Source organism: Miscanthus floridulus, chromosome 8, assembly GCF_019320115.1.
Source record: "Miscanthus floridulus cultivar M001 chromosome 8, ASM1932011v1, whole genome shotgun sequence".
Lineage (NCBI taxonomy): Eukaryota > Viridiplantae > Streptophyta > Magnoliopsida > Poales > Poaceae > Miscanthus > Miscanthus floridulus.
The window spans coordinates 11,935,063-11,961,014 of record NC_089587.1 but is presented as its reverse complement, the minus strand read 5'-3'; the positions used below and the strand labels follow the sequence as shown (position 1 = coordinate 11,961,014).

General features: G+C 46.6%; 2 protein-coding genes across 2 annotated transcripts in view; one reads left to right on the top strand and one right to left on the bottom strand.

Annotated features, from left to right (window-relative positions):
• LOC136468563 (uncharacterized) overlaps positions 1-25,952 on the bottom strand; it is a 269,843-nt gene that overhangs the window by 51,413 nt on the left and 192,478 nt on the right. The window lies entirely within an intron of this gene.
• LOC136475719 (receptor-like protein 3) lies at positions 7,179-9,509 on the top strand. Its single transcript, XM_066473312.1, has one exon. The coding sequence runs from the start codon at positions 7,179-7,181 to the stop codon at positions 9,339-9,341; it is 2,163 nt and encodes a 720-aa protein (XP_066329409.1). The 3' UTR covers positions 9,342-9,509.

The following is a 25,952-nucleotide window of genomic DNA, read 5'->3' as shown; positions in this document are numbered from 1 at the left end:
AAGAAGGGATTTTTTTATTAAAAAAATGACTAGTGAGAAGTTGGGCGTGAGATTCTAGCTTAGCATGTCTTATTTTTACACTGGCAGCGTCCAATGTCCACTTGCTAACTTGTATACCTATTTTTTCTCGAATGGATGCAGGAGATCTGCGTGTTATTTCATCGAGAGAAAAAAATTTGTATACTTATTTTTACATAGAAACATTTGTCTCGATACGATCCATATTTTTGTAATCATTTTTTCTTGCAAGATTTAGGGAGATGTCCTAGACTGGTTTTTTTTATATGTGGGTCGAGACCTATATTGATTTTTCTTAGATAATCTTCTGCATCCCTTGTGTGAATGCACAGCAGGTGAAGGCGGCGTCGAAAAGGGTTCCCTGTTGTTGCACTGTAGCAGCTGCAGGGACAGGCGCCGAACGGCTCACCTGTCGCACTATAGCCACAGCAGGGGCAGGCGTCAAAGTCAGCCCTGTTGTCACATCTAGTAACTGTAGTAGCATGGCAGCTGTACTAGGACTAGATATGTAGGGTTGTATATATAGTTTGCCACTGCAACTCAGTAAAGAGAGTTCATATTTGCCATCTTCTATACAGGGTTCCGCCCAACGCTGGTGTCTCTGCTGTGTGTGTATGCTCTGTTCTCCCTCACTTCTTCTACCTCTAGCCATAGTGTGTGGTCGGACAACGTTTGTCGTGGTCGGCAAGACTAGTGAGTGGTCGACTCACCTGAGCCGGTGGTCGGCAAGACTGGTGACAGGTCGACTCACCTGAGCTGAGGGTCCAGCGGACTAACAAGTGGTATTAGAGTTGTACAAGCGCCGTCGCCGGACTAACCGCTGGCGATGACGGATAGTTCAGAGATGGGCGACAGCAGTGGCACTGCTGTGGCTGCCCAGCCACGATAGGAGGTCGTTGTTCGTACGGTGCGGAAGGTCAGCGGCACCAATTGGCCGACGTTGACTCGCACCAACTATGGCGAGTGATCGGTGACCATGAAGGTCAAGCTCAGAGCCCGACAGCTCTGGAATGCTGTTGACAAGGGCACCGACAATGAAGAAGATGATATGTCAGCGTTGGAGTCTATCCTCGCTGCTGTACCGACGGAGTATAGGGTGTCGTCGGAGGCAAAAAGATCTGCTAAGGAGGCGTGGGAGGTTATTGCGGCGATGCGTGTTGGTTCCGACCGCACAAAGAAGGCGACGGCCCAGCTTCTGAAGTAGAAGTATGCCAACCTCAAGTTCAAGGATGGTGAATCGGTGGAGGACTTCTCCCTCCACCTGCAGACGCTCATCAGCAAGCTGAAGAGCCACGGCGTCACCATCGACGAAGAGGAGGCAGTCTCCAAGTATCTCCACTCGGTGCCTGCAAAGTACATCCAGATTGCTCTCTCCATAGAGACGATGCTAGACTTATCCACTCTCACCATCGAGGATGTGACAGGCCGTCTACGGGAGGTGGACAAGCGCCTAGAGCAGGCGACAGCAATGAAGGACAGCAGCAAACTACTGTTGACAGAGGAGGAGTGGACTGCTCGGAGGAACTCCGAGGTAACCTCCTCCAGCCATGGTGGCGATGGCAAGCGCCGTGGCAAGGCTTCTTCGGAGAAGAAGAAGCAGGTCGACCCCAACGCCAGACGACGCTGCGAGAAGATGGGCCATTGGGTAAGGGAGTGCCCAAATCACAAGCAAGAGAAGAAGGTTGAGGCCCATCTGGCGCAAGCTGATGATGATGCTGAGGTCACTATCCTGATGACGATGTTCTGTGCACTGCACGACATCGAGGCTAAGGAGAAGGGAGAGGTGACAACGGTGGAAGGACCTGGGAAGGCCCTGAAAGTTGTCAACCTCGACGAACCGCGTGCCCAAGTCCACCTCGGACGTGTGGGCGGCGAGCAGGAGCAACGGTGGTATCTAGACTCTGGTGCCAGCAACCACATGATGGGCTCCAAGGCAGCCTTCTCTGAGATCGACGATGATGTTACCGATACGGTGAAGTTTGGTGATGGCACAAGGGTGGCTATCCGAGGGTGCGACACGATCATCTTCAGATGCCAGAACGGCGAGCACCGCACGCTAACGGATGTATATTACATCCCGCAGCTGCGTTCCAACACCATCAGCATTGGCTAGCTGGATGAGCGTGTAGCGAGATACTGATCAAGGACAGAGTCCTCAGGATCAGGGACCAGAAACAGCGACTTCTTACCAAGGTGAAGAGGTCCCAGAACCAGTTGTACCTACTCGACCTGAAGGTAGAGCAGCCGGTGTGCCTGGCGGCAAGGCACACCGAGGAACCATGGGTGTGGCATGCCCGGTTCGGACATCTCAGCTTCGATGCGCTTGGTCGGTTGGAGAAGATGGTCCGAGGGCTACCCCACATCGAGCACGGAGGCGAGCTGTGTGATAGCTGACTGGCCAAGAAGCAGAGGAGGTTGTCGTTCCCAAAGGTGGCCAAGTATCGCGCGGATGACGCTCTCGAGCTCATCCATGGCGATCTCTGCGGGCCGATCACGCCAGGCACAAACGGTGGTCGGTGGTACTTCCTCCTACTCGTGGATGATTGTAGTCGCTACATGTGGCTGCAACTCCTGACGAGCAAGGACGAAGCGGTGGCGGTGATCAAGAAGTTCAAGATGCGCGCGGAGGCCGAGAGCTAAAAGAAGTTGCGCGTGCTGAGGATTGATCGTAGCTGTGAATTCACTTCGGTGGAGTTCGCTGCATACTGCGTGGATCAGGGTGTGGTGCGCCACCACACCGTGCCGTACTCGCCACAATAGAATGGCATGGTGGAGCGGAGGAACAAGGCAGTGGTCGACATGGCTCGATCCATGATGAAGGCCAAGGGCATGCCGGCAAGGTTCTGGGGTGAGGCGGTGACCATGACGGTGTTCATCCTCAACCGCGCTCCCACCAAGGCCCTGAAGGGCAAGACGCCGTTTGAGGCTTGGCATGGACACAAGCCGAGCATGTCCTTCCTCCGAACATTCGGCTGCATCAGCCACGTCAGGAAGACGAAGCCGGTCCTGACCAAGCTAGAGGACAGGAGCACACCGATGGTGTTCCTAGGCTACGTGGTGGGTACCAAGGCGTATCAGCTCTATGACCCACGTGAAGACAAGGTGCTTGTCTCGCGCGATGTCGTGTTTGACGAGAAGGCGGCTTAAGACTAGAACAGTCCGAGCATAGGGGAAGCTGGCAGTTTCACCAGCACCTTCGTTGTCGAGCACTTGGTCATCCACGGTGGTGGAGACGCTGGGGAAGAGGTGCCGAGCACTCCGCGAGGGGTGCCGAGCACTCCAGCGATAGAGCCGAGCACTCTAGGAGGGATGTCGAGCACTCCGAAAGGGGTGCCAAGCACTCCAGGAGTGGAGCCAGGAGGTCCTGCAGTGGTGGCGACCACTCCAGGACGGGTGCCGAGCACTCCCATAGCGGAGCTGAGGGGTCTTGCAGTGGTGCCAACCACTGCAAGACGTGTGCCGAGCACTCTAGGAGGGTGCAGACCACTCCAGGAGTGGTGACGAACGGTCCAGGAGTAGTGCCGACCACTGCATCCAGGGTGCCGAGCACTCTAGTGGAACAGGGAACTCCATCAACACTGATCGAGTTCGTCTCACCTCCAAGTGACATCACTAAGTTCGTGGATGCCTTCCACAACGGTGAGGAGGTGCGGTTCCGTAGGCTAGATGACATCGTCGGCGGCACAGGGCGCTCAGGCCTGGCGGGTAGGCTGCTCAATGACCAAGAGCTGCTTCTCGTCAGTGCAGAGTAACCACCCATGATCGCGCATGCCGAGCACTATGGAAACTGACGACAAGCGATGCTGGAGGACATGAAGGCGATCGAGGAAAACAAGACTTGGCAGCTCGTCGATCCACCTCTAGGATGCCGTCCGATCAGCCTGAAGTGGGTGTACAAAGTCAAGCGAGACGAGCAAGGGGCCATTGTCAAGCACAAGGCGCGCCTCGTCGCTCGAGGCTTTGTCCGGCGTGAGGGCATCGACTTCGAGGAAGTCTTTGCGCCAGTAGCGCGCATGGAGTCTATCCGTTTGCTACTGGCTTTGGCAGCAGCAAAGGACTGGCGCATCCATCACTTGGACGTTAAATAGGCCTTCCTCAATGGCGAGCTAGCGGAGATGGTCTTCGTCAGGCAACCTCTAGGTTTTGTCGTCAAAGGAGCAGAGCACAGGGTGCTCCGACTGCGAAAGGCGCTCTACGGGCTACGGCAGGCCCCACGAGCGTGGAACGCCAAGCTTGACGCCACGCTGGGCGAGCTTGGGTTCACGAGGTGCGCAACCGAGCACGTGCTCTACACGCGGCGATGGGGGAAGGAGGAGCTCGTTGTCGGCGTGTATGTGGATGACTTGATCGTCACCGGCGCACGTGCGGAGGACATCGACAGCTTCAAGCACGAGATGACTGCTCGTTTTCGAATGAGCGATCTCGACGCGCTCTCCTACTACCTCAGCATCGAGGTAAGACAGGGGAAGGAGGCACTCATGCTTGGTCAGAGCGCGTATGCCTCGAAGTTGTTAGAGCGGAGCGGCATGGCTAAGTGCAAGGCATGCATGACTCTGATGGAGGAGCGGCTGAAGCTGACGAAGGCCAGTACCGCGGCGAAGGTGGATGCAACACTCTACCGAAGCATCGTCAGCGGTCTGCGCTACCTAGTCCACACGAGGCCGGACATTGCGTTCGCCGTGGGCTACGTCAGTCGCTTTATGGAGGATCCTCGAGAGGATCACTGGGCTGTAGTAAAGCGGCTACTACGCTACATCAAGAGGACGGTGGATTAGGGGATCATCTTCTCCAAGACCATCGGGAGTAGGCTGCAGCTCACTGTGTTCAGCGATACAGATATGGCAGGGGACATCGACGGATGGCGGAGCACCTCTGGCGTGCTCATCTTCCTCGGGTTGGTTCCAATTTCATGGTTGTCGCTGAAACAGAAGGTGGTGGCGCTATCTATGTGCGCGGCAGAGTACGTAGCAGCGGCCACAGCGGCGTGCCAAGTTGTGTGGCTGCGCCGGCTGCTGGGCAAGCTGGCCGATGCGGAAGCTGACCCACCAGCACCGATGGTGGATAACCAGCCCGCCATCGCCCTCGCGAAGAATCCGGTTCTCCACGACCGGAGCAAGTACATCGACGTGAAGTTCCACTTCCTCAGGGACTGTGTCGATGGAGGGCAGATCGTCATCGAGTTCGTCGAAACTGGTCGGCAACTCGCGGACGTCCTCACCAAGCTGCTCGGTCGTCTTCGACTCACGAAGCTGAAGAAAATGATCGGCATGGAGGGGTTCAAGGGTAGCAGAAGGATTAGGAGAAGAATTGTTAGATAATCTTCTGCATCCTTTGTGTGAATATGCAACAGGTGAAGGCGGCGCCGAAAAGGGCTCCCTGTTATTGCACTGTAACAGCTGCAGGGGCAGGCACCAAAGTCCGCCCTATTGTCACATCTAGTAGTACTGACTAGATGCGTAGAGTTGTATATATAGTTTGCCACTGCAACTCAGTAAAGAGAGTTCAGATTTGCCATCTTCTATACAGGGCTCCGGCCAACGCTGGTGTCTCTGCTGTGTGTGTATATTCTGTTCTCCCTCACTTCTTCTATCACTAGCCATAGTGTGTGGTCGGACAATGTTTGTCGTGGTCGGCAAAACTGGCGAGTGGTCGACTCACCTGAGCCGGTGGTCGGCAAGACTGGTGACAGGTCGACTCACCTAAGCTGAGGGTCCAGCGGACTAACAATTTTCTTAGTTGTAGACTCATCGTTTTCATTTTCATTATGTTCCCTGTGGGATCCTCACCGCTAACCTCTTCAAGATCAATCACCTCATTAGAGCACCTCCCCTTCCGTAATAACCATTTGCAAGAAACACTTGATCCTGAGTATGTAGTCCTGTCCAGCAAATTGGTTATCCTTGATCTTGGGGAGAATGGGCTAATGGCAAATTAGCAGTATCCCAAATTCTGTTGAGCAGCTCAAGAGGCTGGAGGAGCTTGTGAGTTGCTATATTACAGCATGTTTGGATTTCTGCCATCGGCTCTAAGCAATTGCACAAATCTCAAAACTATCACCCTCCGGATTCTAGCTTTGTTGCAAACCCAAAGCTGGGCAGCCCTACGGTAATGTATCATCGTAGTTCAGTAGATGCAGCTCTGGTCTCCATTATCTCAACAGAACAATATACAGACAAGCTCATCTTCGATTGATTTGTCAAGTTCAAATTTTGTTAGCCATGTTCAGTCGTGCCCTCTGCTTGAAAAAAAGGGAGAAATAAAAGGAAAACAGATCAATAGACTGGTCCCTGTAAGCATAGAACAATATGTACTGTATTGAAATACAGTAAAGTGTTATGTACAATTAAATGTACTGCATCCACAGTATCGACTTCGAATCATCTGTGCAACGCAGTAATTGTGCCAACAAAATGAGGGATACAACTCAGCTGAATGCTTTTTATACAAGGCTTACATCACAAGCATTTCAAGATTCAAACTTCATTATTGGAGCAGAAACTGGGATCGCACACACTTTTTTTTGAATGTAAGGGAGCGCACACACACACGTGGATCAACCAATCACTTTTTGACACCACCACAGTGGTTGCGATCGCGATATTGACCTCTTGGGTGCAGTTGCAATGTAGGTTGGGATGTGTTTGCACATGTAAATCGTGGTGGGAATCTGTGGCTTTCTTTCTCCCCGAAAGCTGATCAGGACGTGTGTTGTGTGCCCAGCGAAGGGCAACAGCAACACGGGCCATGGCAATGGCATGCGTTCTGCCAGAGCTGAGCTTTAGGGAGGGCAACATTTCCAAAGCTGGACCACTTCTCAACAAATTTTGTGGACGGTGAAAGTTCAGATACTGCAGAGGGAATCCAAATACGACATCAAGAACACGATATACACACCTGCGTTTCAGCGAGTGTGTTTCTACACGTCAGAAAAGGTGAAAGCCTCGGATCATCCAAAAGTTCAAAAGTATCGTTGGACCAACCTGCTTCCTTTTATCTTCCATGATCCATGAACAAAGCGTGGCTAAAGTTTAGGTTTGCTGGAGCTGAAAGCATCGTGAGCTCTGTGATGTGCTGGTCCTCTATTTAGCAGGGCACTGGTAAGGCCCAGCACGCTTGACAATCTGATTCCTTGGATGTTCCATACTTCCATGGAAGATACCATGCAGCCACTCCACTCTCCATGGAACAAGAACAACAGAACAACCAGATCATGGCCAATACGATCGCTTGGTCTTGCTCTCCTGCCATTGCTCTCCCTACTCTCTCCCACCAGCTGTGTGTGCATAGAGCAGGACAAGATCTCCCTCCTCAAGTTTGTCCAGGGGCTCTCGCAAGACTCTGGCCTCAGCACTTCTTGGAGGAACGGCACAAACTGCTGCACATGGAAGGGTATCACCTGCGACGCTGATGGCGCTGTCACAGAGATCTCACTGGCTTCCATGGGCCTTGAGGGGCGCATCTCGCCGTCGCTTGGCAACATCACCAGTCTGCTGAGCCTCAACCTGTCGTGCAACTCACTCTCCGGTGGTCTCCCGGCGGAACTATTGTGGTCCAGAAGCATGGTTGTCCTTGACGTCAGCTTCAACAACCTAAATGGTGACCTCCACAAGCTGCCATCTACGGCTGGACAGCCTATGCAGGTAATCAACATCTCAAGCAACCAGTTTACAGGAGAAATTCCATCCATCACATTGGAGAGTATGGAGAATCTCGTTGCTCTCAACGTGAGCAATAACAGCTTCACCGGAGAAATTCCCAGCACCATATGTGTCAAAAAGCCATTCTTTTCGGTGCTTGACCTGAGTTTTAATCAATTCAACGGAAGTATACCGGTGGATCTTGGTGACTGCTCTGTGCTAAAAGTGCTCAAGGCCGGTCACAACAAACTCGATGGGACTCTGCCAAATGAGCTCTACAACGCTACCTTTCTAGAGCAGCTCTCTTTTCCAAACAACCGCTTGCAAGGAGCACTCAGTGCCGAGCATTTGGTCAAACTCGAGAATTTGGTTATCCTTGACCTTGCAGAGAATGGACTCACAGGTGATATCCCGGATTCTATTGGGCAGCTCAAGAGACTAGAGGAGCTTCACTTAGAGTACAACAGCATGTCCGGAGAGCTGCCATCGACTCTAAGCAGATGCTCCAATCTCAGAACTATCATTCTCCGGTTCAACAGTTTTCATGGAGATCTAAACAATGTCAACTTCACCTTACCCAACCTAAAAATTCTAGATTTTATGCAAAACAAGTTCGCTGGTACAGTTCCTGAGAGCCTATACTTCTGCAGCAATCTCATTGCGCTTCGACTGTCTTCCAACAACTTCCGTGGCCAATTTTCGCCAAGAATAGGCAACCTCAAGTCCCTCAGGTTCCTGTCCCTTACAAACAACTCCTTCACAAATATCACAAATGCCCTTCAGGTCCTCAAGAGTTCTTGGAACCTTACAACTCTGCTGATTGGTACCAATTTCAAAGGCGAGGCCATGCCAGAAGATGAAACAATCGATGGTTATCAAAATCTTCAGGTTCTTTCCTTGGCTGATTGCTCACTGTCAGGAAAAATACCTCACTGGCTCTCAAAGCTCCAAAATTTGAAGGAGCTATTTTTGTACAGCAACCAACTCACTGGATCAATACCTGCCTGGATCAGCAGCTTAAATCTCTTGTTCGTTATAGACGTATCCAATAACAGCCTTGTAGGGGAGATCCCAAAAGCACTGATGAAGCTACCGATGCTAGAATCTGAGAATATTGTAGATGGTTCAAACCAAGTATTTCCGCTGCCTGTTTACATGGCTGCATCTCTTGAATACCACAAGGCCAATTACTGCCCTAAACTGCTGAATCTAGGCAACAATGAGTTCACTGGGGAGATTCCACTGGAGATTGGTCATCTGAAAGGGCTCACGGAGCTCAACTTGAGTTTCAACAACTTACACGGGGAGGTTCCGCAATCATTCAGCAACCTCACAAACCTGCAGGTGCTGGACTTGTCCAACAATCACCTGACAGGTGAAATCCCTGGGGCATTGGAGAACCTTCACTTCCTTTCCTACTTCAACATTTCTAACAATGACATGGATGGCCCTATTCCGACAGGAGGCCAGTTTTGCACGTTTCCGAATTCTAGCTTCGCTGGGAACCCAAGGATGTGTGGCCCTATGTTCATTCAGCAATGTAGTGCTTCAGTAGAGGCAGGTCCTGCGCCCGTTCACTCCACGGGACTGTGTGGTGAAGACATCGTCTTTGCTGTGGCCTTTGCTGTTTTCCTTGGAGTAGGAGTGCTATATGATCAGATGGTACTATCCAGATATTTTGGGTAAGGAAAAGTGCTGCAATGTGTCCTGGCTTGGAGAATGAAGATAAGCAATGGATGTAACTGAAGCTCCCAGCAAACAACTGCAGCTTTGTAACCGTAGAGAAGCATGTCCTGAATTTGTGATCTCAAGTGTTTTCCCATGAGCAAGTCTGGGTCAGTGATCCCGTCCCATTCCACTGCAGGATAAACACCTGACATTAGTTGGCTTCTCCAAATTTGGAAGCAAATTCAAAGGATGGAACGTTTATAGTCAGTAAAGAGACCAATATGTAGTCCCTCCGTTCCAAATTGTAAGTTGTTCTGGTTTTCTAGACATGCTATGTATCTAAGATATAAGATATCTAGGTGTATATAACAAATGTACCTAGAAAAGCCGAAACGACTTACACTTAGGAACGGAGGGAGTATTTTTTTTTCAAAGCACTGTAAATATTTCCTTAAAAAAAGCATGGTAAATATTCTCGAAGTTTACTGTGATGTCACATCTGTGAACACGTATCTTAAAAAAAACATCTGTGAACACGCGTGGTGAATAAAAACAGATGGCTATTAGTAGCTTAGAGTCCAAACTATAAGATCCTAATTTGTAACGGCATGCGATAACCATCAGGCGTTAAGTGGTACTAGTGTCTAGTGTGCCACTTAATCATGGACTCATGGTGTGTGTTTTCCATCGCAGCAAACAGAAATCATCTCGCATTTCAAATTGTACAAGAGAGGCGAGCAAGAAGGGAAACCTAAAAACAAATTCCTCCATTTGATTCGATAGTTTGAACGAACGATGGAAAGCTTTGCGCAGACAGGTAGCCGTGACGGCAGTACTTCACCTTGCGAGCAGAGCGGAGGACGCCAAACGCGTCACGCCGTAAGGCGCACTTCCCGAGCCGGTCACCCAGCCCCGGCCGCCGTACGCCGTAGCGCGTGCGCGTTGGCTCCCCGCGCCGCCGCCCGTCGCTGCTGCTCCGGTTGGAGACGATGAACTGGGCTGGACTGTGAGTCTGCGGGACCCACACATGGGCCGCTTTGGGTAGCACGTCTGGGCCTTCATGGCGAATGGTTTGGGGGCTGGAATCTCAATGTGAAATTTGCCATAATCTGTGCGTGCCTACACGCGTAGCTCGCACCTCGCAGTCATGCGGAGCGAGGGAGAGCCCAGCTGTTCCAGCGCGCGCGACCGTGCAGGCAGCAGGCCGTTGCAACGTCTGCTGGCCTGCTGGGGCCGATTTTTTTTTTAATTTTAACCTTTTTTTTAATATAATTTTAAATCTAACAATGTCGATTTTTTTTTAAAACTAGGCCTTGTTTAGATTGCTTCAAAGTTTCAAGTTTTTTCATTCTCTCTCCATTACATCAAATCTAGGGACACATGCATGCAGCAGTAAATATAGATAAAAAAATAACTAATTATACAGTTTGATGGTAAATTACGAGACGAATCTTTTGAGCCTAGTTAGTCTATGATTGGACAATAATTGTTAAATACAAACGAAAGTGCAACAGTGCCAAATTTTTCTAACTCTTGCAATCTATACAAGGCCCTAATACTTTTGATCGCGCCTATTGCCCTGACGCGGCCAAATACCTATGCTGCGCCATGCATGGTGGCGCTGCACAGGGCTGACGTGCGCGTGGGCCGGCCGGGGGGCCGCTGACGTGGCGGGTCTTGCCGCACCACTGACCCTGGCGCGGTAGTGCCGTGCCCTGCTGCGTGGCGCGGCTGGACCAAACATACCGCACGAGCAGCCACACCATCTGGCCGCTACGCCTGCCGCCGGCCCGGGCTACCTGGATGGTAGAATTGAAACGCGTCGCGCCCGTATTTTGTTGAGTTTTTTCACGGCCGAATAGAGAATTTGATAAGCCAATGATTAGTTTTTTGTCTTTCATAATACGGTTATGCACCATTTTAACTAATCAATTACGAAAAATTGCCACCGATGTCCAGATACGTCGGGACTGTCGGTTCCCGAACGCAGGGTACTTAATCTCGCCACAGTGCTGCCGTGACTCAACGAAACGAATAAGAAGCAAGTTGACAAGCTGCCACATAACATATTCATTGTTTTGACACAAGTTTGACATAACATAACCATATAACCCCACAAGTTTCGGATGTCAATATTCGTTTGACCTAAACAAACTAAGACCTAGGAGTGTAAGGATCCCTCAGACGCCTCTGTCTCTTCGGATTTGTTGGCAACACATTGGGAGTGTAGCCAACATCGATATGGTCGCGTCGACGGTGCATACGGCTCGTACCCAGCAGGTATATAATACGCATGATTACTTATAATTCTTTATGATCATTAGTTCATGGAGCCTACGCATTGAAATAAACTATCTTTGTTAGTACCTATGAGGCTCCTTGGGTGCCAAACGGGACACCACCTAGCTGAGACATGCTGATCTCGTCCTGCGGTCATTCGTCCCACTGGTCGTGCTGTCCGCGGAAGCCCGAGGGTTCATCGTCGTCATCGTCCTCCTCCTCGTCCTCGGTTGCAGGGTCCTTCCCAGCGCTATGATGTGGTGGTGTACGCACCGCGGAAGTGGCACCCTACGTCATTGGCTAAGAAGAGCCGGCTGGTGTCCTCAAAGAGGTTGAAGACGTGCCACCTGACCGCGCGGGGAGTGGCAGTTTCTCATAAGGAGTGTCCATGCAGCTCAACTTCTGAGCTAGCTTCCTGTAGCTCTTTTTCACCTTCTGCATAAATAGACGTTAAAGTTAGTTCATTACCCAAACGCATATATAATAAATAAATATTTTTGAAACGGATAAGTTTATGTTTACCTCCACAAAAGCCGCGAGAATGCCTGACCCCTGCCCTCTAGACTCGTGAAGCCGGAACGCTGTTTCGTTGGACAGCCTTGACAATTGTGTCGCCTGGGTATAGAAACGCAGTTGGACAGTTTTAATACACATACTTAATACCAAAAGGATAATAATTTGCACCATTCAAGTATCTTACCACGTATCTTTGAAGCGAGGCTCTCTGTAGCTGTGTGTCCTCTCTAGTGGTAACATCGTACACATCTTCGATGACATCTTCCTCTGAGTCCTCGTTAATCGCCACGTCAATGTACGGGGGCTTGATATGTGTCCTCGTAGACCTGTGAAGCCACCGTAGGTACTCGTCGAAGGTGTGCTGGTCATGTGGAGGACCTGCAAGGACCGCATGTGGTACCCTGGTCTGCCACAAAATGGATGTACGAGCTGTGTGTCACGCGCCAATCCTTGGTCTTATACCTCTTCCCGTAGTCAAACCTACAACAAAACTATATTAGTTGTACCAAACATACCTCTGAATTGTAGCATTGTTATTAATCGATAACGCACCCGTGCAATACTTGATTGGTGGAGTAAAGCGGTGGTGGACAGCCTGTCATTCTTTCAAACTGTCTGCAGACCCGGATGGACAAGTAAATCTCGACCACATGAAAGAAAATAAGAGGAACGTTGCAGCGATACTCGTGTGACTCGTCCCTAGTGACAGGACTAAGATAGTCCTAGAGCTCCGGAGAATTCAAGGACACCAAAACACCTGAAACTTCATAATTGTGTTGAGTTGTGATATAGTGTACATCAAAGAAGACACTGCTACGATAGTATAGAGAGCGTAACCTAGTGCTGTGTCAGGACATCGAGACTGTTCGTATACTCCCTATACTTGCACCACGCATTCCCTCTAACTAGCTATGCTTTCGTCCAGATATACAGAGCTATAGGAAGTGTATCATGCTTGTTCCATTGCTGCATTGAACATGATAATGAATTAGCAATAAATAATCTCATCATATCTAACTGCCTGGAAGAATATAATGAACCGAAGTACTTACCGGTAAAACATTATTAAGGGGCCTCCCAACGGGTAATCGTTCCCAACACCAAACCTAGAGTAGGTAGGAGCAACCCCCAAGGTTCGTATGTCCTGAGGTGCGACGACAGGCAACACATAGATGTCGATACGTCTATGTTAGGACTGCGCTGCTCTAGTTGTACCCCGCTATGTTCTCCCATGGCTAGCGAAGTATGTCAAGAAAGATCTAGCTGATGATGTTGCCCGAGGCGTCTAGGAAGAGGAAAGCACCAAGAAAGTGCTAGAGCCATACTCGAACGAACCTGTCGATCTATGCCTCCTCAGCTTGTGGGTCCTGTTGACACCGTTTTTTGCACGTGTTAAAATGTTCGGAGTGGACTAATCGGCAAGGGGAAAGTTACTGTATACTTTGATAGCCGATGAAAGCCAGCTTGTAAAGATGGTTGCCGATAGCTGGTGATGCCGATAAAGGGAGGCTTGAAGACTACTGCCGATGAAACAGGGAGTATACCGATGAAGGGAAATTTGAAGACTACTACCGATGAAACAGGGAGTATGCCGATAAAGGGAGATTTGAGGACTACTGCCGATGAAACAAGGAGTATGCTGATGGGGGAAGACTTGAGGACTATTGCCGATGAGACAGGGGGTATGCCGATGGGAGGAAGGACAGTGAGATTTTCATCGTAATTAAGGCGGACAGGGAAATAGATAGGAGTTGATTTCTTTTTTTATATTTGTTAGAGTATGATTCATGTAAGAGTCACGTGTTTCCTTAGATATGGGCTTGGTGTCCTAGTTATGTTTGGTTGCGTTTCTTTAGATCAGGGTATAAATATAGAGTGAGGGGCAATGTAAATAGATATATCAATCAATATCAAAACCAATTTTAACTCCTATTTGCATCTACTTACTTTTCGGCGACTTTGTCAATTTGCATTATTTTCTCTTTACGAGTTCTCATTGATTCGGCGAGCTGCATCGCTTCAGTGCGACCTTCGGCGATCCTCGAGTTCCGCGTGAGTACCTCTTGGTCGTGACTTCCGGGCGTATCGCTGTTGTCAGGACCAAAGTGCTCGTATCTTCATCCTTGTCGATTAACAGGTTAAATCGACTGGCACGCCTTGGATATCAATTCGGGTATTAGCCCTTTGTGTTTGCAGATCCACTTTTGCATCAACACATCTTTTGGCACGTCCGGTGGGACCAATCAATCCGATCAATATGTTTAATTCCGAGATCGATGCGGGGAACATTATCGCGGTATCAGAAGAAGATCTTAAGGAAGAACAGAGGCAGGCTATGGAAAAGGCCGTAGAAGAATACAGGTAGCTTTGTCTGAAATCGTTTAGCCTGAACAAGAGTGGACAAGTTATCCAGAAGCAAGATTTGCCGTTGCCTCGGCAGGTTACCTTTGATTCCAACCCTGGTAAACTTCAAGAGATGGTTAATTCTGCAGTAAATCATGCTTTGATTAATCATGCCAATGTGTTGTCCAATACTGTTCATAATGCTGTGGTTCGAACTCTCAAAGAAGGACAAGCGTCACCACATTATGTTGGGCCTGCCTATCACCAACCAGAGCCGGCATCTGTCAATACTCCCTCGGCCATTGTGGGTACAGAAGTTACTTCTTCTCCAGTATCGGCAGGCTTACCTAATATTCAATCTACACCGGTACGATCAGATCCGGTACTACCAGGAGGACGAATTCAGCTTAGTACAGATCTATCGGCATCAGCTATGTCAGGCCCTGTGTCTCAGAATAGCCAGATTCCTACTAATTGGTGGGGATATGGTATGCCTCCGGAGTCATCTGCTTGCAATCCTGGATTACCTCAAATGTTTGACGCAGTAGGTAAAGCTCCTATACCATCGGTTGTTTCGCCGATGGCCCAAGTGCATCAATATGCCACAACAACTACTGTGCAACCAACTCCAGGGGGTTTCTAGATGCCTACGGTTCAAACGCCCAGTTCAAATCCATCGGCAAGTTTACTGCCGATACAGCAGAAAGCCCCTGTTATGAGTCAAACTGGGGTTCAGTTTATGCCTCAAGCTGGTTATAATTATCCAACAATATCAGTAAATTACCAGCCATCGGTGAGTTTTGTACCGATGGGTTCTAATAATGGTTGGTCAGGACAGTTACCTGTTCAACACACAGTTCAGCAAAATCAATAGATTGCAGGGATTCAACAAGGTTATATGCAAGCTGGTGTTCAGAATCAAGCATCGGCAGCTCAGCCGATGAATCCTTTCCAATAGGTTAATGGACCACAAGTAACGACAAATATGCCGATTGCTGGAGATCGTGGGCCACAAAGATATGTGGAAGGATATCAGCAGGTACCTCCTGTAGAAATTCAGCCAGTTCGTCAGTAGGAAGCTGATGCTTTTTGGGCCGATAGGATAGCAAAAATTATGAAGGATCAGTTTAGGATAAAGCCCAAGGTCAATACTTATTCTTATCGGACTCCGTATCCTCCTGCATATGATTTAATTTCTCTCCCAAATCGGTACAAGGTACCAGATTTCACTAAATTCTCCAGGCAGGATGATACATCAACAATGGAACACGTCAATCGCTTCATTATTCAATGTGGAGAGGCAGCTAGCAGAGATGAATTAAGAGTTCGATTATTTTCATCATCTTTGTCTGGATCGGCATTTACGTGGTTCATTTCATTACCACCAAATTCTATTATTACCTGGGCTGATCTAGAAAAACAATTTCATAAGTATTTCTTTGCTGGAATCCATGAAAAGAAGCTTACCGATTTAGTAAAATTGAGACAGCGCAATGATGAATCGGTAGAGAGCTTTGTGCAAAGACTACGAGATGTAAAAAATAAGTGCTACAGTCTAGTGCTGGATGATCAGCAGCTTGCCGATCTGGCTTTCCAAGGGTTATTGCCACATCTTAAAGACAGATATGCTTCTCAGGAATTTGAAAGCCTCAGTCATCTTGTGCAAAGGATCTCCGATCAAGATACTAGGGTTTTTAAACCTAAAAAGAATTGGAGTAAAAAGGTATCATTTGTTGAAGAAGTAGGAGATTCTGATTCTGATGAAGAACCAGTTATCGGCTTAGCTGAGTGGGTTAAGAATAAAAAGCCAATATCTTGTCCCTTTGGTAAAAAAGAGCCAGAAAAGTTTACCTTTGATATCACCAAGGCTGACAAAATATTTGATCTTCTGCTTCAAGAGGGTCAAATTAAGCTGTCACCTAATCATGTGATCCCATCAGCAGAAGAGTTGAAGAAGATCTTGTACTACAAATGGCACAATGCAACTTCACACAGTACAAATGAATGCAAGGTGTTCAGGCAACAGTTACAATCGGCTATTGAATCTGGGAGAATTAAGTTTGGTACTTCTAATGCCTAAAGGCCGATGAAAATTGATCAACACCCCTTTCCAGCAAATACATTGGAGGCCAAAGGGAAGACCAAGATATTGACGTCCGAGGCTGCTGAGAAAAACGCATCAGTGGATCCCCAACATTGGATAACTACCGATGATGCAAGAAGTAAGGGATTGCTGGGAGAAAGCAGTAGTTCCAAAAAACCTCCTCGACCTGGCATTGTGATTACTCATCGAAGGCAGCAGGAGGGTTGGCGTCAGCGTAATGATCGATATCAACAACAGCAAGAAGAAAAACGTCGGAAAGAATGGCATCGGCATAAAGATCATTGGAGGTGCCCGTTTTTTATCCATTGCTGGGAAGAAGATATTAAATTGCCAACTGTTGAAAATTGCCCTGAGTGTAATGGTTATTATGGGGTCAATCGGTCAGAAAGAAGATTTCAACCTAGCAATCGGGGTTTATTTATCAATGAGCCGATTAGAAGCAGAGCATCAGTACATGATCGGCTGGGGGGCAGACTTAGTGTACATGAAAGGCTTGGTAAACGCGCTGGATGTTTTCCGAGGAATCAAGAGGAGCTTGAGGAAATGGCAAATGCAAGAGTTCCTGATGAGGAAATATTCTACAGGGACCCTAATATACGCCGTGTGGAATCGACTAGGACCTGTTATCAACCGGTTTAGAAAACCAAGTTTCCTCGATGGTGCCCGGAGGGTCTAACAAAAACATAGAGAAGGAGGATGCAACATGAGCGTCAGGAGGATTTATACCAAGAGGAAAATTCCTCCAATGAGAAGTCCGGTCATCAGCAGTGGCAGGTAAAACACAAAAATAAGGGTCCATCGGTAGTTGTTAATATGGTATTCATGTTGCCGATGGAATTTTTGGCACTATCTGATAATGAGGAAGAAGTTGTTCTCTCTGATCAAGTAGCTCAGTTGACACTAGATCCAATGATGGCTATTTTTGAGAAACCTACCGATGACGAGAGACAGCATCTTAAGGCTTTGTTTGTGAAGGGCAGAGTTGATGGGCAGCCTGTGTCTAAGGTACTTATTGATGGAGGGGCTGCGATTAATATTATGCCTTATGTGATGTATCGGAAACTTGGTAAGGGAGATCAAGACTTGACCAAAACCGATATGATGCTCAAAGATTTTGAAGGCAATGTGTCGCCAGCTAAAGGGGCAGTATGCGTTGAATTGACCATCGGCAGCAAAACCTTACCGACGACGTTCTTTGTTATTAATGGCAAGGGTGCATATAATTTGCTTCTAGGGAGGGATTGGATTCATGCTAATTGTTGTGTTCCTTCTATAATGCATCAATGCCTCGTACAGTGGATTGGGGATAAGATTGAGGTTGTCCCTGGTGTTTCTTCTTATATCATCGCATCGGCAGAATCAGATACTTATGAGCGAACTAAATGCATATCAGGAGAAGTTTGGGAAAAAGAGTTCCTTAGAGTTGCTGATTATGAAATTCCACCGATCCAAGCAGTCGGTTCTGAAGAAGAATTTTAATGGATAGGTTTGCCGATGATGGAAAATTAGGTCAAGGGTTCACATCGGCAGATGATTTAGTAGAAGTAGATATCGATAATGGCGATAGGCCAAGACCTACTTTTATTAGTGCTAAGTTAGATTCCAAGTATAAGCAGCAAATAATTGATGTGTTAAAGGAGTATAAAGATTGTTTTGCTTGGGATTATACTGAGATGCCTGGATTAGACCGATCGGTAGTTGAACATCGGTTACCTATTAAATCTGGATTTCAGCCACATCAGCAGCCAGCACGCCGATGCAACCCTAATATACTTCCTGATATTAAGGTCGAAATAACTAAATTAATTGAGGCAAAGTTTATTCGGCAGTGTCGATATGCAGAGTGGATCTCTAACGTGGTTCCTGTTTATAAGAAAAATAGAAAACTTCGTGTTTGTATTGACTTCAGGAATCTCAACAAAGCCACACCGATGGATGGCTATCCAATGCCGATTGCTGATTTATTAATTGATGCTGCAGCCGGACATCAGATTATCAGCTTTATGGATGGTAATGCAGGCTACAATCAAATATTCATGGCTGAAGAAGATATTCCCAAGACTGCTTTCAGATGTCCAGGTCATGTAGGGTTGTTTGAGTGGGTAGTCATGACGTTTGGCTTGAAAAATGCCGGTGCTACTTATCAGAGAGCTATGAATTTTATTTTTCATGAATACATTGGCACATTAGTGGAAATCTACATTGATGATGTGGTGATTAAATCTGGAGATATCACAAAACATCTAGCCGATCTGCGAAAGATACTGGAGTGTACAAGAAAGCATGGATTGAAGATGAATCCTAATAAATGTGCATTTGGCGTATCGGCAGGTCAATTCTTGGGTTTTATGGTGCATCAGCGGGGCATCGAAATCAGTAGGAAGTCTATTGATGCAATTAACAAGGTGGTTGCTCCTGGCAATAAGACTGAATTGCAATCTTTGATCGGTAAGATTAATTTCATTAGAAGATTCATATCTAATTTGTCGGGTAAGATCAAGGCTTTCAGTCCATTACTTAAATTAAAAGCCGATCAGGAATTTGTATGGGGAGCTGAGCAGCAGTTAGCCCTCGATGAAATTAAGAAATATTTAACAAATCCTCCAGTGCTAGTTCCACCTCAACACAGGAAGCCTTTCGGGTTATATTTATCAACTGATGATACAGTTATCGGTTCAGCTCTTATTCAAGAATTTGAAGGGAAAGAACGTGTTATTTATTATTTGAGCAGAAGACTAGTGGATGCTGAGACGAGGTATTCGGCCATCGAAAAATTATGTCTATGTTTATACTTTTCGTGTGTCAAATTAAGGCATTATTTGTTATCTGCCGAATGTATGGTCATATGCAAAGACGATGTAGTCAAGTATATGCTGTTGATGCCGATATTAAGTGGTAGAATCGGCAAGTGGATTTTAGCATTATCAGAATTTGAACTACGTTACGAATCAACTAAGGCAGTTAAAGGGCAAGTGATGGCTGATTTGGTCACTCAGCATTATGATTCAGTGGACTCTTTGGAAGTTGCTCCCTAGACACTTTTCTTCGATGGGTCCACATGTGGTGAAGGAACAGGTATCGACATTGTGTTAATTTCACCTCAAGGAAGGAAGTATGAGTTTTCATTGCCGATTGTTGCTACGTTGACGAATAATCAGGCTGAATACCAAGCCTTGGTAAAAGGGTTAGAATTACTGAAGGAGATACGTGCCGATGCTGTTAAAATCTTTGGTGATTCTATGCTAGTTATAAATCAATTGGCTGGACTTTATGAATGCCGAAGTGAAGCTTTAATTTCGTATTATGAAAAATGTGTGCAATTGTTGAAAGAATTTAGGGATTTTCGTCTTGAACATATCCCTCGATTGCATAATGAGGAAGCTAATCGACTAGCTCAGCATGCTTCAGGGTATCAACTTATTCAGGAAGTGCTAACATCGGCAGTTAATACCGATGACTAGAGAAAGGAGATTGTCGATTATTTAAAGGATCCATATAAAAAGGTTGAAAGACGTGTAAGGTTCCAAGCTACCAAGTATGTGCTCCTCAATGATGAATTATATTATCGAACTATAGATGGAGTTTTACTCAGATGTGTTGGTAGTGATGAATCGAAAACTTTGATGGGTGAAATTCATGAAGGAGTGTGTGGTGCGCATCAATCGGCTTTCAAGATGAAGTGGATGATCAGAAGGAATGGATACTATTGGCCGACTATTCTTGAAGATTGTTTTAAATATTTTAAAGGATGTCAGGGATGTCAAAAGTTTGGTAATATTCAAAGAGCGCCTGCATCGGCTATGAACCCTATAATCAAACCGTGGCCGTTCCGGGGATGGGCTATTGATCTCATTGGTCAGATTTATCCGCCATCGAGTAAGGGACATAAATTTATTCTGGTTGCTACCGATTATTTCACAAAATGGGTTGAGGCAATTCCTTTGAAAAAGGTGACATCGGTTAATATGATTGATTTTGTGAAAGAGCATATTGTTTACCGATTTGGTATTCCTCGGACTATCACTACCGATCAGGGCACTATGTTTACGTCAGGAGAATTTGATGAGTTTGCTGTAAGTATGGGAATTAAAGTTTTAAATTCTTCTCCATATTATGCTCAAGCTAATGGTCAAGCTGAGGCTTCTAACAAAGGGATCATCAAACTCATTAAGCGCAAAATTGAAGAAAATCCTAGGAGATGGCATACAGTATTAAATGAAGCCTTATGGTCATATCGGATGTCATGTCATGGTGCAACCAAAGTAACGCCTTATCAGTTAGTATATGGACACGATGCAGTATTGCCTTGGGAAATTAAAGTTGGCTCTAGGCAAATATATTCTCAAGATCAGCTGACAGCCGATGATTATAATACTCTTATGAAGGATGAGTTGGAAGATGTGGCGGGTCATCGGTTAAGGGCTTTAGTTAGCATCGAAGAAAATAAGAAAAGAGTAGCCAGATGGTATGACAAGAAGGTGAAGATAAAGGAGTTTGCCGATGGAGATCTGGTCTGGAAATTGGTTTTACCGATTGGGACCAAAAGTTCAAAATTTGGAAAGTGGTCTCCTAATTGGGAAGGTCCATATCGGATAAATCAGTCTGTTCCTTGTAACGCATATATTCTAGAAACCCTCGAAGGGGTTGTGTTTCCTAGAGCATTAAATGGAAAATATTTAAAGAAATATTACCCTAGTATCTGGATGGATGCATAAAAGTATAAGTGCCGATAACAGTCCTATCGGCTGGAATTACTCAAGGATATCAATGTCTCGTAAAGTGCCGATACGATAAACAAGATTACAAGTTCAACAAGGATTGGATAGCTAATATCGCACGCAGGCGAATTTGCTCGGCTTCCTCCATTTCTTTGATATCGTCATCGGCGGTACCCTCCACGGGCTTGAGTTTTTTCTTCATGGCCAAAGCTTTGCGAGCCTGGATATCTCTTTCTTGCTGAAGGGTTTTGATGGCGTTGGGTAGCTGGCTTTCTTCTTATTGAGCATGAGTTAAAGCTGCCTCGATTTCCTTCAATTTAGCCAATAGAGCCATCTTCCTTGCTGATAAATCCAAGATTTTCTGCTTAAGTTCAGCATCCGAAGTCTGCAAGTTGCCGATGCCCTTGTGCTTCTCATCGGCAATTTGTTTCAGTTGTAGCATCTCTTCCTTGAGTTGAGCCTGAGCTGCTCTATCGGCAATACGTTGGGCAGCCCGTTGATATTGTAATTGGCGACTCTCTAAATGGGCTGCTGGGAAGAGTACTTCTTCAACATCGGCAGGGACCTGGCCACGGATTGTTTTGAAAATTGCCTTTGCGGGGTCCGAGTCATCTACCAGTTGGGCGGTATCCTGCTATAGCAAGTTTAGGAGAGCTTCCAACCTGGACTTAGTTTCTGCCGATATTGTTCCCAGTACATGGGAAGAACTTGTTTCTTCTCCATCATCGTCGGAGATGTCAATAGCGAAGGAGAATAGGCTGTTTGGGGAGTCTTGTTCCTAAGAAAAAGAAAAGGAGGTCGGTTAAGGATAAGTATGAATATTGTAAATCAGCTAGGTTAATCGGTTTACCTGTTTCAAGGCAATTTCCTGTGCTTGACTGGAAGAAACAACCTAGAGTGTGTCGTGTGAGGGATCAGTTGAGCTTGCCGATGGGATGTCCTCTGTGACTTCATCAGTGGTTGGCTCTTGAGGTATGATGACCGATGACATTGGGGCAGATGTAGGGATCGGCAAGGACCTTTGTCGTTTTGGTTGTGCCTCGGCATCTGTTAAAGCTTTGCGCTTTGCTTGGGCATCGGCAACGATTGGCTGGGGGGCATCGGCACTTGTTGGTTGTGAAGCTTGGACGTCTGGTACGCTTGTCGATGTACCCAATTGTTGCTGCAAGACAAGTGTAAGGTATGATATTTAACGGATAAAATGAGAAGTCAAGAGAATACCTCTGAAGGTTTGTCAAAAGAAGTGGTGCTTGATATCGGAGGAATTGCCGATGATGATCCAGTGGCAGCTCTTACCCCCTGGTGATTAATGTTAATACAGTTTGTAATCAGTATAAGTAGAAATAAACAAGGTTGTTACCTTGAATGCCTTGACCAAGGTTGTAGCAGCAGCCGATGGAGTGGCCCTAGCTGTAGCCAATCTGGACTTAGAGGTGATGGTCTTGGTATGGATCTTCTGGTGGGTCAAAGCAGTTAAGGTGGGGGCGTTGTAGCCGATCAGTGATATCGGGGAAATAGGCTGAAGATCAAAGGGTTTCCCACTTTTGCTCATCGATGGTGCTGGGTTGTTAACCTGTCATGCGAGAGTCAGTTACTAATATATGTAGGGAAAAAGTAAAAAGGAGTTAAAAGAAACTTACTGCGTCGTCAGGGATGGCATATTCAGGGTCGATCATGTGCCGATATGTGTGAGCAGAAGTTGCAAATAGTTGTTCCTTCCACTCTCGCCACCATTGCTTGTATGACTCGGTGATGAAGGATACTGGCATCCAGGTGGATATATCAACATCTGTGATATCGGCATCGGGGGAGAGTTGTACCACCTTGTTCCAATCTGTTCCACAGGTGATTGTTTCCCTGAGTTTGATCACATCGGCAAAGCAAAGTTTGATTGGCAGTTGCCCAAAAGCCAATTGACGGGATACTGCTGATGGGTTGTAAAATTCATATGAAATGTTGGTGTTTTTCCCGCTATCAAATGTATTCACTGGAATTGCCCTGGGAGTAATGATGGCCATCATGAGTTCCTTATCCTGATTCAGGGTGTCATCGGCAAAGTTGAAAAGAAGGGGAAATCTGTTGTCCTCGTCAATATAAGGTACCCAGGCCCTATGATCATGAGAAAGACCATTGTAGAAGTTTTAGAAGAATCTACCGATCTGGTCTTCATTGGCCTCTGTTCCGGGAAGGACAATTATGGCTTCACCAAAATTAAGGGGTGAGCGTGTTGCCGATTCATCATCCCCAAGCACATGGTCTTCAGCAATTTCTCGTGGGAATTATTGGGCAAAAAAGTCCCATTGCAAGCGTTTGTGCATATGGGCATTCAGCCACATGTTGATAAACCACCACGGGCCTCCTAGGTTGCCGATGGGTTCGCCAAGCAGAAGTTTCTGAGACACTTGATGAAGAAGATGATAAGTGGAGCTCAGAAGGTATCGGCCAAGAGGAAACCTTACGCCATTAGCCAAAAGTTCAGCTGCGGGGAGGAAGGCGTTGGTTGGTCCTACTGATCGACCATAGAAAATAAATTTTTCTAACCACATATTCAAGAATGTGGCATGTTCCCTCTGGTTAAGTGTCCCAGTCTTCTGGTATTCTTGAATGTATCCCGTCCGACCGCCGATGTTGCGGGTATTCACCCTATATTCAGATTTTCTACCATAAATGGAGCCTTCATCGGCAGTTGAAATATCCAAGCCAGTGAGCATGTGGACATCGGCAAGTGTAGGAGTAGCTGGGCCATGTCCAAATATAAAAGTGTTTGTTGTGTCTGACCAGAAGTAAGCAGCTGCAATCATCATCGATTCGTTCTTCTGCATATCGGCAATAGATAGCCTAATGCATTGGTCTAATTTCCGTTCTGCCCAGTATACTTGCATCGATCTATTAACCCTTAAGTACCAATCTTTCCACCCTTTGGTGGTTTTGGGCCAAGATCGGAATGTGTCTTTCCATAAATTCAGAGAGAAATTTTGGGCTCTAAAGGGGATTCTGTTAACCTCTGCATTAATCAGATCGGTTAGATCTGGGTTGCCCATTGGTCCTAGGCATTGGACATGCGGCTGGTCGGTTGGGATAACTAATTTGTTGCGCAGTTCCTAAGTTTGAAAGATCCGGAGAACAAAAGAAAGAAAAAATCACCAACTGTATGGATTTGCAAAAACTAGGGGAATCAAAGTAAAGGTAATGGAAGAGGAGCGAACCACGGGGACGTCGAAGTTGACTGCCATTATCTTGAAGAAGATGAAGGCATGAGCCGGAGACTTGAGGTAACGCTGGAGAAGGGTTCTTGTTGGTTGAGGTCGTGCAGTGGTTCGTCGGAGTCACCGCCGGAAAGAGAAATGTCAAAGATTGGAGTCTGAGGGTAGAAGACAAGTGTTCTGGAGGAGTCTATTTATAAGCCACTTGGAGTAGGGGTATTTTGGACTTATCTCTATGCCGCGCGCATGTAGGTCGAAGTGGTTCAGATGGATATGGTAACTGTTTACACGATGATCAGGGGATTGTACAGATGGGTTGATGGCAAGTAATCATGACTTGGGAGAAATATCGGTACAGGATATTTTAATTCTGAAAATGACAGTATTATCATGTTAAGATCTTGCCGATGGGTTATTATTTCGGTATCTTAACCATAATCAAGGCAAGAGTGGTTGGCAATTGTGCGATATTTGCTGAAATGCGTGAATCAGGATTAGATTTGATTGGATTTGATAACAGATCAGGTTTTTGCTTGGAGAATAAGTTACGGTAATCTGGAGTAAATTTCGGAGCATTAATGGTTTTATACTCCGAAATTGGGGGGCATGTGTTGACACCATTTTTTGCACGTGTTAAAATGTTCGGAGTGGACTAATCGGCAAGGGGAAAGTTACTGTATACTTTGATAGCCGATGAAAGCCAGCTTGTAAAGATGGTTGTCGATAGCTGGTGATGCCGATAAAGGGAGGCTTGAAGACTACTGCCGATGAAACAGGGAGTATGCCGATGAAGAGAAATTTGAAGACTACTGCCGATGAAACAGGGAGTATGCCAATGAAGGGAGATTTGAGGACTACTGCCGATGAAACAAGGAGTATGCTGATGGGGGAAGACTTGAGGACTATTGCCGATGAGACAGGGGGTATGCCGATGAGAGGAAGGACAGTGAGATTTCCATCGTAATTAAGGCGGACAGGGAAATAGATAGGAGTTGATTTCTTTTTCTATATTTGTTAGAGTATGATTCATGTAAGAGTCACGTGTTTCCTTAGATATGGGCTTGGTGTCCTAGTTGTGTTTGGTTGTGTTTCTTTAGATCAGGGTATAAATATGGAGTGAGGGGCAATGTAAATAGATATATCAATCAATATCAAAATCAATTTTTACTCCTATTTGCATCTACTTATTTTTCGGCGACTTCGTCAATTTGCATTATTTTCTCTTTACGAGTTCTCATTGATTCGACGAGCTGCATCGCTTCAGTGCGACCTTCGGCGATCCTCGAGTTCCGCGTGAGTACCTCTTGGCCGTGACTTTCGGGCGTATCGCTGTTGTCAGGACCAAAGTACTCGTATCTTCATCCTTGTCGATTAACAGGTCAAATCGACTGGCACGCCTTGGATATCGATTCGGGTATTAGCCCTTTGTGTTTGCAGATCCACTTTTGCATCAACAGGTCCAAGT

Coding starts and splice junctions, on each gene's coding strand:
- LOC136475719 (XM_066473312.1), top strand. CDS start 7,179: ATGCAGCCACTCCACTCTCCATGGAACAAGAACAACAGAACAACCAGA.